The sequence below is a fragment of the Phacochoerus africanus genome, chromosome 6 (assembly GCF_016906955.1).
Source record: "Phacochoerus africanus isolate WHEZ1 chromosome 6, ROS_Pafr_v1, whole genome shotgun sequence".
NCBI lineage: Eukaryota > Metazoa > Chordata > Mammalia > Artiodactyla > Suidae > Phacochoerus > Phacochoerus africanus.
Window position 1 is genome coordinate 14,538,663 of NC_062549.1, and position 14,926 is coordinate 14,553,588.

The 14,926-nt window shown below is 43.6% G+C and overlaps 2 protein-coding genes across 5 annotated transcripts in view; one reads left to right on the forward strand and one right to left on the reverse strand.

The window, feature by feature from the left end:
• Positions 1–8,400, reverse strand: part of NSMCE2 (NSE2 (MMS21) homolog, SMC5-SMC6 complex SUMO ligase) — a 242,812-nt gene extending 234,412 nt beyond the window's left edge. For 2 of the 4 annotated variants that reach the window (XM_047783269.1, XM_047783267.1), the window contains exons 1-2: positions 8,262–8,356; positions 3,211–3,381 (exon numbers count right to left, since the gene is read on the reverse strand). In XM_047783269.1, the coding sequence (XP_047639225.1) occupies positions 3,211–3,367 (157 nt within the window). In that variant the 5' untranslated portion in view covers positions 3,368–3,381; positions 8,262–8,356. Of the gene's footprint in view, positions 1–3,210; positions 3,382–8,261 lie in introns of all 4 variants that reach the window. The other 2 variants (XM_047783268.1, XM_047783270.1) reach the window with 2 other exon arrangements.
• Positions 8,401–8,468: 68 nt separating this feature from the next.
• WASHC5 (WASH complex subunit 5) overlaps positions 8,469–14,926 on the forward strand; it is a 69,218-nt gene continuing 62,760 nt past the window's right edge. Inside the window, exon 1 of the mRNA XM_047783263.1 lies at positions 8,469–8,605. The gene's annotated coding sequence lies outside the window, so the exon portion shown is untranslated. The remainder of the gene's footprint in view (positions 8,606–14,926) is intronic.

The window sequence follows — 14,926 nt, forward strand, 5'->3', positions numbered from 1 at the left end:
TTGCTGAATTTCTCCAGTGGGGCCCCCTAGGCACCCTCCCTGGGGAGTTTCTCATGTCACCTAAGTCCTGCGCACAAGCATCTAGTATAGGTTCATAACCAGAATCCTCAGGGTGTGGTCCCCGAGACCTTTTCACAAGGGCCAAGGGGTCAAAACTATTTCATAATAACTGTCAGAGCTGCAACAGAGTAGGTACAACAGAGACCCTGTGGCCCACAAAGCAAAAAATGTTTGCTATCTGCCCCCTCATGGAAAAACCTGGCCAAGCATTGTTTTCAAAAGAAAAAAAAAAAAGCATTGTTTTCAAAAAACGGTGCTTACATTTCTTTTCAAATGACACATGGGATGCTACATTTTGCGTCAAAATATATTTCTTATTTTTAAAAAATAAAACAAAAACATACTTTTGTATTGAAAATACTCAGAAGTGGAGTTCCCATTGTGGCTCAGTGGGTTAAAAACTCGACGTTGTCTCTGTGAATCTGATGCAGGTTCAATCCCTGGCCTTGCTCAGTGGGTTAAGGATCTGGTGCAGCAAGCTACGGTGAAGGTCACAGATGTGGCTCGGATCAGGTGTTGCTGTGGCTGTGGTGTAGGTTGGCAGTTACAGCTCCGATTGACTTTTGGCCCAGGAATTCCCATATGCCACAGGTATGGCCATAAAAAGGAAAAAGAAAAAAGAAAATACTCAGAAGCCTTCAAAGCAAATCCTTAAAAAAAAAAAAGATACAATCCTCCAGGAGGTTGAAGTACCAGCTCTTCTCTCTTACAATTTAAGATCTTATTATGAGTTTACCCAGAATTACCTACCAAAGCCAAAAATCCATTACCACCAAAAAGTGACTTAAGTCAGGTCGATCAGGGGTAAGCTCTTTAGAGGCCACCCGCTAAAGACGATGGAGACTTCTGTTGCAGCCGTGAATGAATATCTAAGAAGGAACTGGCCTTCCTGCCATAAGCAAATAGAAGGCTGGACAAAATATATGAAACTGCTTGCAGGCACTGTGACAACAGGCAGAGCAGAACTGGGATTCCTGCTAAAAACAAACAAGTGAGATAAGCCCTCCATTTCCCCTCCTCCCTGCACAAGAGGCGGAACCCAGCAGAGCAGTCTTGAAGGACTGAGGGGATGGAAACCAGAGTTGAGGAGGATAAGCAGCAAGGGTTTTATAAGACAGAGCATTGGGAGGAGGTATACAGAGAAAGCCTGTGGGGAATCTACACAGAGATCCCCTTGAATCTGAGGCTGAACCCTAAGCTCCTGAGAAACAATTGCTGGGAGCTGTAAAGTGAACAATCCCCAGATGTCATGCAGGACGGGAAGACATTCAAATTCCATCCAGCTGAGTAGAGCTTTTTCAGTAAACTCTGGGCAATCCACAGAGGCTCCAGAAAGACCAAACTTTGAAACAAGGCTAAATTAGCTCTAAAGCAAAGCCTTCACTAGACCTGCCCTAAGGAAGTTTAACAACAAGCCTGAAATGGATCAGCCTAAGCCACAAATCACTTAGCTGCCTACCAAAACAAATACCAACACTCTTTAAAGGAAGATGACTAAATCCAAAAACTCAGCATAATACACACAAACAGCAACAGACAAAAAGATGACACAATTAGCAGACAAGGACATTGAAACAGCAATTATAAATGTTCCATATGCTCAAGAATATAGAAGAAAACATGAGTATAATGAGAGAAGATTCCATATGATTCTTTTTTACGTCTTCTGAAGACGGAAAATATAGTCTCTGAAATTAAAAATTCCCTGGGCAGACTTAGCAGATTAGACACTTGAGGTGACAGGACTAACGAACTTGAAAACACACCAAAAGAAACTACTCAAACTGAAGGCAGGGAGAAATAAAGGCTGGGGAAAAAAAAACAAAAAAACACCTGAGCCTCAGTGACTTACCAGATATTACCAAGTGGTCTAACATACATGTAATTGGAGCCCCAGAAAAAGAGGGGAGGGACAGAAGAAGTATTTGAAAAAATAGCAGCAGCAATTTTTTCCAAATGTGATCAAAAGTATAAGCTACAAAAAAAAAAAAAAGTATAAGCTACAAACCCATTAAGCTCAAAGAACACCAGACAGAATAAACAAAGAAAATCACACCAAGGCACATCACAATCAAATTGCTGAAAAAGCGATATGAAAAAGAAAACAAAAAGATTATGTTGCTCCCCCTGCCTCCATATGTAATATAAAATAAAAACAGGAGTTCAGGAGTTCCTGTCGTGGCTCAGTGGTTAACCAATCCAACTAGGAACCATGAGGTTTCAGGTTTGATCCCTGGCCTTGCTCAGTGGGTCTGGGATCCGGCATACCGTGAGCTCTGGCATAGGCCACAGCTACAGGTCCAATTAGACCCCTAGCCTGGGAACCTCCATGTGCCACAGGACTGGCCCTAGAAAAAGACTAAATAAATAAAGAAATAAAAACAGGCGTTCCTTTCATGGCTCAGTGGGTTAGGAACTCGATAGAGTGTCCGCAAAGATGCAAGTTTGATACCTGACCTCACTCAGTGGGTTAAGAATCCAGCATTGTTGAAAGCTGCTCCGTTCGGCATTGCTATATGGCTTCGGCACAGGCCAGCAGCTGCAGCTCTTATTCGAACTCCTAGCCTGGGAACTTTCATATATCGCAGGTGAGGCCTTTTAAAAACAAAAAACTAAACAACTCTAATCCAAACAAAGCAAATAACATTTTTCTAGATACTCTGATCAAAAAATTTTGATCAAGTTCAGCAAAACTGAACTTTTCTCATTTTTTGTAGAGGCCTCCCTTTACTGGTACCCCCAACATCAGCTCAGTCTATCAAGTACACAGATATGAACAAAATACAGTTAAATAACTGAAAAAATAACAATCGCAATGCTCTCTATGGCACAGTTCATAAATGTCACATACTTTTGACTGTATGCTCCATGAGGTCAGAAACCTTCATGTTTTAGCCCATAAATTTCTAGTGTCCTTTCTAGTGGTACATAAGGGTTTAAACACATACAAATGAGTTAATCTCATCTCATCCTCAGTACATCACTATGTAGAACGTAGCACAAGATGAGAAAACAGATGCCCAGAGGGATTCAATGACTGTCCAAAGGTTACTCAAAAGGTGAGCAGTATCTCACATCCCTAAAGCAATGCCACCACACAGGGTGACCTCGGAGTAGACACAAATGAACTAAGTTTTAATTATGACTTACTCTGAGTTTCCACAAGGTCCAAAGCAACACTAGAAGCTGTGTCCATTCCAGAGCTGATGCAGGTCTGGAAGTTTTTCAAGGAGGACAGAGCAGATTCTATGCCGCTGAAGGATATGAAACCAGTCGAACCTGAATTGGAACTGGCACGCCCTGGCATCTTGAAATTATTACCTAGGTGTTCAAACACAATGAAATGAAATTTATGAACAAGGATAATAACTGCACAGGAAAACAGAACTGCTGTAAACATCCATATGTATGCATCCAATATCCCACAGGTGCTAATACCATTGTCTACATTCTACATCTCTTGAAAGGACATCAAATAACCGTGCCATTATCTTGGCTGCCAAACACAACAGATTCACTTCTGTTGTGAGGGAGGTAACTGCCATCATTTTTTAAAGGAGGGAGAATATTCTCTTCCAAAAGTTTCCTCGAGTCTCTGAAAATTCAACAACAGCACAGCTTGCAAAAACATAAAGCATAAATGGGTCAGAAAAAGTAGACTGTTCATATGATGCATTTTCCTAAAAAAAAAAAAATGAAAATGATAGCAATAAGGGAGGATTTTGAAAATCTGTAATTTTTAACTTATCTGACATACATGCATATTGAATTCCGAACACTATTAAAAAAAAACAAACAAAACTTTTACTCCTGAGAGTTTCTCTGGGTTCTAACAGATTTACAGACTTGGTGAGATTCCAGATTCTGTTTCAGAAAAAAAAAAAAAACAAAATTTGCCTATATTCTTATCTTCTGGTAGCTCATCCACAGTAATAGTTGTAGCTATTACCTTCAGATTAAAATACTCCCTAATCTATATGTTTAACCACCAACTCTTTAAGCTTTGGACTACCTAGATGAAGCTCTCTACAAAAAACATCGGTGCTTAATTCAGAAACTATGTGAGATTCAGTCCACTGAAAACAAGCAGAAAAATGGAGAGAATTTACTGGGGGAAGGCTGTATGGCAGCAGGAAAAAAGGTATTTTCTTAGCCTCCATACAGACATTTCATGAATTCATGCTTAGAAATTTGAAACTGTTAACACCTTCAAATGACTTTTCTGAAGACCATGTTTTTTTTTCAAATTGTGAAACACTATAGGTGCAAGGGAACCTGGTAAGCTCAGAACTCATACTTCTAAATGGAGAATATTTTCTACTTGAATTTTTGAAATAGATATATGTAAATATTTCACTAATAGTTTTTACCTACTTTTTTGCCTCTATTCAGAGCATCTCTGTTCAACAAATATTTTTATAAAACCAAACTTCTCAAATAAGTTATCTATTATTCTTGTCAATGCTCTACTGTATTAAAATAAGACAAAATCAAAAAAATTTAAATAGCTACATAGACCCAGTGGCTACTGCACTGGATAGCACACTTCCAGGAATACACTTATCAAAGTGTACTACAGACAGACAGACAGACACACACACACACACACACACATATGAACGAGGGGGTAAGGAAGGGGGAATAATGCCACAGTATGATCAAGACATATCTTCCTGGAATATTAATTCCATTTAAAAATAGCATGAAACATTTATATTAAATATTAGTTACATTATGGAGTAGAATATGGAGGCAATACTTGTAGAGGTTAACTACTGAAAACTCTGGTAGGGGTTAAAAATGAGCCTCTGGAGCCAAACTGCATGAGTTCAAAGCCTGATTTTGCCACTTAAGTAGCTGAATGACTTCAGGAAAATTTTTTAACCTCTCAAATGCTTCACTTTTTCTCTCTGCAAAATGAGGATGATCCAGGGCCAACTTCAGAGATCACAGGGATTAAGTTCATATGTAAAGCAAAACGCTCATAATAACACCTGGCACGTAATCTTTTAAAATGAGAGAAAACAGGAGTTCCTGTCATGGCTCAGTGGTTAACGAATCCGACTAGGAACCATGAGGTTGCAACTTCGATCCCTGGCCTTGCTCAGTGGGTTAAGGATCCGGCCATGAGCTGTGGTGTAGGTCGCAGACACAGCTTGAATCCCATGTGGCTGTGGCTGTGGCGTAGGCTGGTGGTTACAACTCCGATTAGACCCCTGGCCTGGGAAACTCCACATGCCTCGGGTGCAGCCCTAAAAAGACGAAAAAAGAAAAAAATAATGAGAGCAAATATTATCATCAACTTAATCATTACAATACTGTGAGCAGCAATGCAGAATAGGGTTTAAGTGAATGGACCCTGGACAGAAATGCCTTGAAACTCCATCTTGTCCACATCACCTAAAAATGAATTGCTGTGGTTGAGGTACTTAACTTCTCTATCTTCGGTTTGCACCCATGTAAAAAGGAGTTGATCACATCTATCTCACAGCATTGTTGTAAGGACAAATTAAATCCTGTAGTTTTGTCAAACTTGTCTGATCTTAAGAATCAGTTGAAATACTAAAATACAGATTTAATGGATACTATGTCAGACCTATTGAATCAGAGTCTCTAGTGGACATGCTGAGGAAACTATTCTTATGAAGCACCCCAAATAATTCAACTATGAAGACACCGAGATAACCACATCCCTCACAAAATTCCGATGTTTACCCTAACTCCCAGGGTGATGATATATGGAGATGGGGCCTTTGGGAGATGATTAGATTTAAATGAGGTCATGACTTGGAGCCCTGGTGATGGGATTAGTGTCATTAGAAGAGGAAGAGATACCAGGGCTTGCTCTCTCTGCACCACGTAAAGATACAGCTCAGGTGGCCATCTGCAAACCAGGAAGAGAGCCCTCCAGTATCCAGTCATCCCAGCATCATGATCTCGAACTTCCAGTCTCCAAAACTGTGAGAACTAAATTTCTGTTGCTTAAGCCACCAGTCTACGGTATTTTTTAACAGCAGCCTGAACTGACTAATACACAATGTATGAGGATTAATATAATCCAGGATAAATGGAAAGTGTCTATGACATGGTAGCCATCCTTATAATACGAATGCAAAATTCGCACTACTCCAATGAAACTTTACACTTGCAGAGAGGTAGGGAAAACTTCCTTCTGTAATTCTGAGGTATCAAGGGGAACATTCAGATCAAGAAGCAAAGAGAATGGCTGGAGAGGAAAAATAGAGTAAAGGCACTGTTCCCTATTTCTCCTGCTAACTACAGCTAAGTACATAATTTACAAGACAAATCTCACAACAAAGAATTATCTGGCCCAAAACGCCAATGGTGCAGTGGTGAAGAAACCCTGATTTAAACTCACCCTCTTCTGGAGCCTTCCCAAAATAACCGTGATTATTTTGTTCTCTGTACCTCTGGTCTCAAAGAAAGTTTATTTATTCATTTATTTATTTATTTTGCCTTTTTGCCTTTTCTAGGGCCACTCCCTCGGCATATGGAGGTTCCCAGGCTAGGGGTCCAATCGGAGCTGTAGCTGCCGGTGTACTCCAGAGCCACAGCAACTCGGGATCCAAGCCAAGTCTGCAACCTACACCACAGCTCAGGCAACGCCAGATCCTTAACCCACTGAGCAAGGCCAGGGATCGAAGCTGCAACCTCATAGTTCCTAGTCAGATTCGTTAACCACTGAGCCACAACTGGAACTCCTCAAAGAAAGTTTAAAGCAAGGTTATACACCCCCTGAGTTTTTCCCTAGCAGGTTATGTTGCCTCCCCTAACAAGCCTTTGTCAGTTAGTGCTGTTTTAACAAAATACCACAGACACAGTAACTTATACACAATAGAAACATTTCTCAGTTCTGGAGAGTGGGTCCAAGGTCAAGGCACCAGCACAGTCATGTTCTGATGAAGGCCCTCTTCCTGTGGTTCATGGCCAGGGCTTTCTAGTTCTAGCTCTGTGTTGTCAAATGGTAAAAGGCACAAGGGAGCAGCTCTCCAGGAGGCCTCCATCCTCAAGATTTAAGCCCTTCCCACATCCGCTACCTCCTAATACCATCACCCTGGCATTCGGAATTCAACATATGGATGGGGCAGTGGGGAGTGGAGATAGGATAGAAACATTCTTAAGATTGATTCTCTCTAGATGGGGCCAATTATTAGGTAAAAATAAAAATATTTCTCTGTTCCCTCCTCTCATCTTTTTGTACAAAAAGTAATAAGCACAGAGCAAATAATTTAAATACTGATACTCCTTTAAATTCTTAGGGACCTACACAAGTTCCACCAGAGCTGTATCTTCTTTTTCAATACGCAAGGTTACATCTTTCTGAAGCCTTCTCTTATCCATACAAGCAACTGCTTGTTCTCTCCCACATGCTACCACTATCCCTATCTCTCTCTCTTTCTCTCCCTCTCACACACAAGCTTGTATTATAAAACTCACCATAATTATTTGCTCACATGTCTGCCACTCTTTTGCCCTGGAAGCAACTTAAAACTAGAATTCTAACATATTCTACTCAACATAAAACAGCTCCTCACACAAAAATAGGCAATCAAATAAAGATTTGGGAGAGTTACAGAATAAAAGAAACCATCATTGCTGGGTCCCCTACAGTATGTTATAAACTGGTGCCCTAGGCTTTCTTCCATTCTCATTATCATTAATCCTACCACCGTTTATAGAAAAGGAAACTGATGCCCTTTTAATTAAAGATCTTCCCAAGGCCCTGCTTAGAAAGCTAGCTCAAACTACATTTACTTCGATCAAGAATTCATGGTCTCACACTACTATATATAAAATAAACAACAAGGTCCTACTGTATAGCACAGGGAACTTTATTCAGTATCTCAATAACCTATAATGGAAAAATCTGAAAAAGTATATGTATAACTGACCACTTTGCTGTACACCAGAAACTAACGCCACACTGTAAATCACCTATACTTCAATAAAAATAAAAAAGAATTCGTGATCTTTGCCCCTACGTACTGAGAACCCAGGGATGTAGAGATGGCGTCTTGGAGAGGGAGGTAAACGGCCCCTACCTCATTCCTGTGGCGTAAACAGATCTAGGACCATAACCCAGGTCCACAAACCGCAGCTCAGGGCACCCACGGAGCGCCCGAGAGGGAGGCGACACCCCCCACCACCCTCCCCATCGCCATCCCCCGCTCCAGCCGTACCTGGCTCCCCGATGTACCTCTGCCTGGCTGCGCCCTGACTTCGCACCCCGAACCCCAACTCCTTCCTTAACTCCCTTACCCTGTCGCTGAAACCGCGAGCGCGGGCTCAGGCGTCATCAGTCGTCGACGGCGAGTGGTCACATGATGCCCCGCCCCACTCTCCGCCCCTTTGTCATGTGACTGCCCAGGGAGCCTGGGGCGGAAGCAGGGGTCCAGCAGGCTCTGGAGCCAGGGCGGGGGACCGAAGAGGACCCCTGCGGAGGCAAAGAGGTGGGGGTGGGGGTGCTGACTCCGCGCTAGACCGCCGGCCCTGCGCGTGCGCCTTGGAGCGGCCCGGGGGACAGGTGAGTCGGGGCGGGGTGCGCGCGCCTCCTTTCACGTTTACCCCCGCCTCGGGGCTGGGCCGCTCTGGCCAGGGGCGCTTCTGCGGCGTGGGGTGGGATCTGGATGGGACAGCCTGGCCTGGAGGACTGAGGAATTTACTGGGGCTGCGGCTGCAATCCAGGCTCTGCATCTCCACTCAGGTGGAAACAATTTTTCACGCCGCTTTGGCGCTTTAGAAAGTGATGTTCAGCTACTTGGCCAGCATCGTGTCCTTCCAAGTTCCCGGGAGCAGTAGTGTATGGACGTCGATATTTCTCCACTTACACTCAAGAAAATCGAGTGGTGGGTGCGGGCTTTTACAACCTGACGGACCTGGCTTTGAATTCTGTTTCTGTCATGGACTGTGAGTTTGGGCAAATCATTGCTCCTCTTTTGCACCTTAATTCCCTTGCCTATGACATATCAAAGTCCTTTTCATTTCGAGAAATAGTTCCGAAGGTCCTGATTTGTCTGTAGTCGTTAACCAACTCCCCCGTTAACGGGGGCGACAGGGGCGGCGGCGGCGGGGGCGTGGGGGTTAACCGAGCGGATAATGGATCCTTGTCTCCTGATTCCAAGTGTGTGGAACTTCCCTACACCATAGGTGAAGCGGGGTTGGAGGCAAGGAGGGAGAGGCTTTACTGCCTCTGCCCACAACAAACACCTTATGGTTTTTCTTCTTTATCGGGATTCATGAATCACGCCAGAGTGATTAGGATCATTTTCTGCAAGAGAAGTGCTGTTCAATTTTAACCTGATCAAGGGCTGCTATAGTTTGTACCTACTAATAGATCGATGGAAACCAGTGCTTCCTTCTTTATGGAACTAAGGTTTTATGAGAGGATAAAAATGGGTCTTCTTTTGTCCTCTAATAAAGATTTTCTTGGAGTTCCCATCGTGGCGCACTGGTTAATGGAGACGACTAGGATCCAAGAGAATGAGGGTTCGATCTCTGGCCTTGCTGAGTGGGTTAAGGATCCGGCGTTGCGGTGAGCTGTGGTGTAGGTCGCAGACTCAGATCCCGCGTTGCTGTGGCGTAGGCTGGCGGCTACACCTCTGATTAGACCCCTAGCCTGGGAACCTCCATATGCCGTGAGTGTAGCCTTAGAAAAGGCTAAAGAGTGGTTTAGTCCTCGGCTAAAGAGTGGTTTAGTCCTCGGCTAAAGAGTGGTTCCTCCCAGGGTAATTTAATTTTCAGAATTCAACTCGTTACTCATTTGGTAATTGTTATGATGCTGTCATGCTTCATTCTTGAAAGTCTATTGCCTTTTGACTAGAATTACTTTCCAAATTAAAACCATAATTCCATACCAAATTCTTGAAAATGAAGTTATGACCACTTTTCTAGATGCCTAATTTTCCTAGGAAATTGAGTGGGATCTCTGGTTTCATTTCATGCCAAATAGTAGGACAGCCTATATTGAGGAAACTGGTCTTGATGAATTGTCTTGATCTTAGCACTGGGAGAACCTCTGAAATGAAGATTTGATATAGTTTCTTCTACCATGTTTATTTGCACCTTATTCTAGAGTGATTTTTTTTTTCATCTCAGCTAAGTCCTAACACCTTCTATAAAACCATTTGCCTTTGAAATCACTGCAACATTATTAGGCATCTTTAATGGTGCTTCTTAGATTCTGTTCTTTTCTTTTTTTAAAAGGACCACACCTGCAGCATATAGAAATTCCCAGGCTAGGGGTCAATTAGAATCCAAGCCGCATCTGCGACCTATACCACAGCTCATGCTCATTATCGCTGAGCCACAATGGGAACGCCAGATCCTGTGCTTTAGGACCAGTTTTTCAGCCAACCGTGGGGCTGTTTACCAATGACTTTAGCTAACTAATATTTTGATAGCTGTTTGAAGTGTAACTCTTGGGTAAGAATTTACAGATTAAAACAAGAGACACACAGGAGTTCCCGTCAGGCACAGCGGAAATGAATCCGACTAGGAACTGTGAGGTTGTGGGTTCGATTCCTGGGCTCGCTCAGGGGGTTGAGGATCCGGTGTTGCCGTGAGCTGTGGGGTAGGTCACAAAGGTGGCTCTGATCTGGCGTTGCTGTGGCTCTGGCGTAGGCCGGCAGCTGTGGCTCTGTTTCGACCCCTAGCCTGGGAACTTCCATATGGTGAGCAGGTGCAGCCCTTAAAAGACAAAAATAAATTAAAAAAAAAAAAAATGAGTTCCCGTCGTGGCGAAGTGGTTGACGAATCCGACTAGGAACCATGAGGTTGCAGGTTTGATCCCTGGTCTTGCTCAGTGGGTTAAGGATCCGGCGTTGCTGTGAGCTGTGGTGTAGGTTGCAGCCGCGGCTCGGATCCCATGTTGCTGTGGCTCTGGCGTAGGCTGTCAGCTACAGCTCCGATTGGACCCCTAGCCTGGAAACCTCCGTATGCCGTGGGAGCGGCCCAAGAAATGGCAAAAAAAGACCAAAAAAAAAAAAAAAGAGAGAGACACATAAAAGCCTTACCTTATGCCATTATCCTAGGCCTAAGCCTCCCTGACCACCTGCATACAGGTGCTGAGTGTGTCTGTCCAGCTGTTAGTTGGGAAAGAAGGCAGGTCTTGCTTTGCTTTAAGCTGTTTTCCCCTTGGCCATACTGTGTGTCCTATCGTGGTATCCAAAATCTGATAGCAGTTAGACCTCATCTCTGAATTGAGTCTAGAGTTTCATCCTCCTGAGACCTGGGTTAATCTATCTGGTGGTCTTCAGAGGACTACAGGTGACTTTTGTTCACATTTTCTTTTATTTTCCCTTTTTTCTTGCTCCATTTTCCATGCCAGGCCATTTCAGTGGGAAGAGTGGAGTGAACATTTTCTGAAATTCAGCCCATTAGAGATCAATGTAGCTTAACGAGCAGGCATCACAGAGAAAACTGAAACAGTGGTTAATAATTGATGCCTTAATGTCTATTATAGGGTACCCTCATGAGAGAGGGTTCTGAACAACTGTGGTGGTTTCTCAGCAAATGCCTGGGGAACCATCTCTCCCTCTTCTATCTCTGCTTCAGTCCCTGGGCTCATTCCCCACCAGCCACTTCAACTACTTTGCTATTCCTTAGCACATTTCTACCCTGGGGCTTGCTTGTAACTCCTTCCTGGAATGCCCTTCTCCCAGATCATTACCTATTGTAAAATAGCCAGTTACCCTCAAGACCTAGTGGCTTAAGACAATTAACATTGTTTTTTCTCTCTTTGGCCACCCCAAGGCATATGGCTTAGGGAGTTCTGGGGCCAGGGATCGGATCAGAGCAGCATCTGCTACCTAGGCCAGCTACGGCAACGTCAGAGCCTTTAACCTACTGTACCAAGCTAGGGATTGATCCTGCATCCCAGGGTTGTTGAGCTGCCACCCATACCACTGCGCTACAGCAGGAACTCTGACAGTTAGCACTTACTGTCTTACTATGTCTGCAGTCAGAATCAGCTGTGTGGCTTAGCCGGGTGCCTTTGGCTCCAGGGTGCTTGGGAAGTTGCAGCTGAGCTGTGAACACAAACTGGGGTTGGAAGGATCCGTTTTCCAGCTCACTCAAGTGGTGGTTGGCCAACTTCTCTATTGTCACATGGGCTTCTCCACAGCACTCTCACAACCTGGTAACCTGCTTCTCCCAGGGCACGCAAGCTGGAAGGGGTTCCCAAGCCAGAGGTCACAGTCTTTTTTACAATCTAATTTTAGAAGTGATGTCTTTCACACCTTCCATGTTCTGTTCTTTAGAAGAGAGTCAATAAATCACATTCAGGGGAAGGGGTCTGCTCAGGCAGGAATAGGGAGGTGCAAGTCATTGGGGACCATTGTGGAGGCCAGATGCCTGTGCTGCTTACTCCCTCATTCCCTTCTGATCTCTGCTCAGCTGTCATCAGAGAGGCTTTTACAAACCATGTAAAATAACACACTCTCCGTCCCTTTATCATCTTTTCATTACAGCAGTTATTGCAGCCTGATGTCTGATATATTTATTTGTCTCTTCCCCACTCGAAATAGTGTGTATGCTTCTTAAGAGAAAGAACTCATTTTTGTTAACTACAGTATCCTTGGGTCCTAAAACAGTGCTTGGCACATAGCAGACCCTGGGTAATTATTTGTTGCATGAGTGAATCTATCATTGGAAATGCTTTCACCTGCAAATAATTCCAAACCCATTAGTAGGGAGCTCCTGTCGTGGAGCAGCTGAAATGAATCCAACTAGGAACCATGAGGTTGTGGGTTCATTCCCTGGCCTCGCTCAGTGGGTTAAGGATCTGGCATTGCTGTGAGCTGTGGTGTAGGTCACAGACGCAGCTTGGATCTGGCGTTGCTGTGGCTGTGGTGTAAGCCAGTGGCTACAGCTCCAGTTGGACCCCTAGCCTGGGAACCTCCATATACCTCAGGTTCGGCCCTAAAAAGACAAAGGGAAAAAACAAAACAAAACAAAAAAAAACATTAGTAGATAAACCAGAAAAGCAGTCCATTTAACAAGGGTTGCAGAGGTAGGTAGTGCCCCCAGTTGACTCAATGAATCAGTAACATCAGTAAGAATTTAGATTCTGGGAGTTGCCATTGTGGCGCAGCAGAAACAAATCCGACTAGAAACCATGAGGATGCAGGTTCCATTCCTGGCCTCACTCACTGGGTTAACAATCTGGCATTGCCGTGAGCTGTGGTGTAAGTCGCAGGCGCAGCTTGGATCTGTCATTATCTGGCTGTAGCGTAGGCTGGCAGCTACAGCTCCAATTTGACCCCTAGCCTGGGAACCTCCATATGCCTCGGGTTCAACCCTAAAAAGACAAAAAAAAAAATTAGAGTCTGGAATTCCCCTTGCCACTCAGCAGGTTAAGAACCTGACTGGTAACCTTGAGGATGCAGATTCCATCCCTGGCCTCAGTCAGTGGGTTAAGGATCCACTGTTGCCTTGATTGGTGGTGTAGGTCACAGATGCAATTCAGATCTTGTGTGGCTGTGGTGTAGGCCGGCAGCTGCAGCTCCAATTCAACCCCTAGTCTGGGAACTTCCATATGCCTCAGGTGCGGCCCTAAAAAGAAAAAAGAAAAAAAATTTAGAGTCTTTCCTTCCACACCACCATCTGCAGGTTCTTGGCTTTTTTCTCTTAGGCTTTTCCATGGTCTCAAGGTGGCTTCTGCAGCTCTAGGCATTAAATAGTCATTGGACCACACTCAAAGGCAAGAAGGGGAAATAGCCAGGACCAAGAGAGTAATTTCTCTTTTCAGGCCTCTCTCCTTGTAGCAGGAGGAAAAAAAGACCCTTCCTAAAAGGTCTGCCATAGATGACGACTTCTGTGTCATCAGTAAAAACTGAGTCACACATCTAACCTCGCTTCATGGAGTGAGGATCTGACTGTTTCGACCTCTATACTAAGAAAGGAAGGGGGTGGGAGTTATTGTTGAGGAGCCAACAGTTGCTGTCACAACATCCCGGTCAATTAAGACACTTTTAAATATTGAATCAATGAGAGAAACTTCCAAAAGGAAGAAAGAAAACCTTGAAGGGTTACACACGGCTTCCATGTGATAGGTCCCTACCCCAGGTAGCTCTTCATGGGTGAATTGGGAAAATGTGTGACAGGCATTGAGGGATGTTTTACAGTAGCAGCACAGGAAGTCAAAAAACGTCTTTCCACATTCTGGTTTATGTACAATGAGGTCCTCATTTTTGAGTCTCTGAACCTAGAAGACCACACATGAAAATAAAAGTTGGCATTGATGTAAATATTTTAATAAACTGACCACTAGTAAGATTAGTCTTCACTAAGATACTCCTGTCCAAAACTCTGTTAGGTCAGATTCTTATTTTTGTTGGTCAGTCTTCTTAACTGTTAATTTCATGTGAATAGAGCATGATCCCAATACCAAGTGAAAGTGCAAATGATGGGAAGTTACAGGCCTTCAAGAAGTTGAAAAATAATTCAGGCTTCCTTGAAGCTGACAGATGAGGACCCAGCCAAATTAACTAGAGGAGAGAATTGCAGCAAAGATGATGACGTAATTAGCACTTCAAAAGAAAACGATGTGAAAAAGAATTGAGAAAGCCCTTTTGGAAAAATGAATGAGGCCTTGGAAATTTTTGCAAAGCTTAGCCCTTTAAAGATCATCTATGAAAGACAATTGTCAAATGCAGAATACTATATTGTCAAAATCACAATTTGGCAGGTTCAACTTTTGACTCGTCCTTGGTTTCTCTGCTGAACTAGTACAGAGTTGTTGCAGTTTTTCCCTCCATTTTGTGCAGTGCAGTATAAAATTTACCTTCAAAAGTTTTGATATCCTTGGAAGAGACATTCCTAATCAAAACTTTTCTTCTACTTAGCC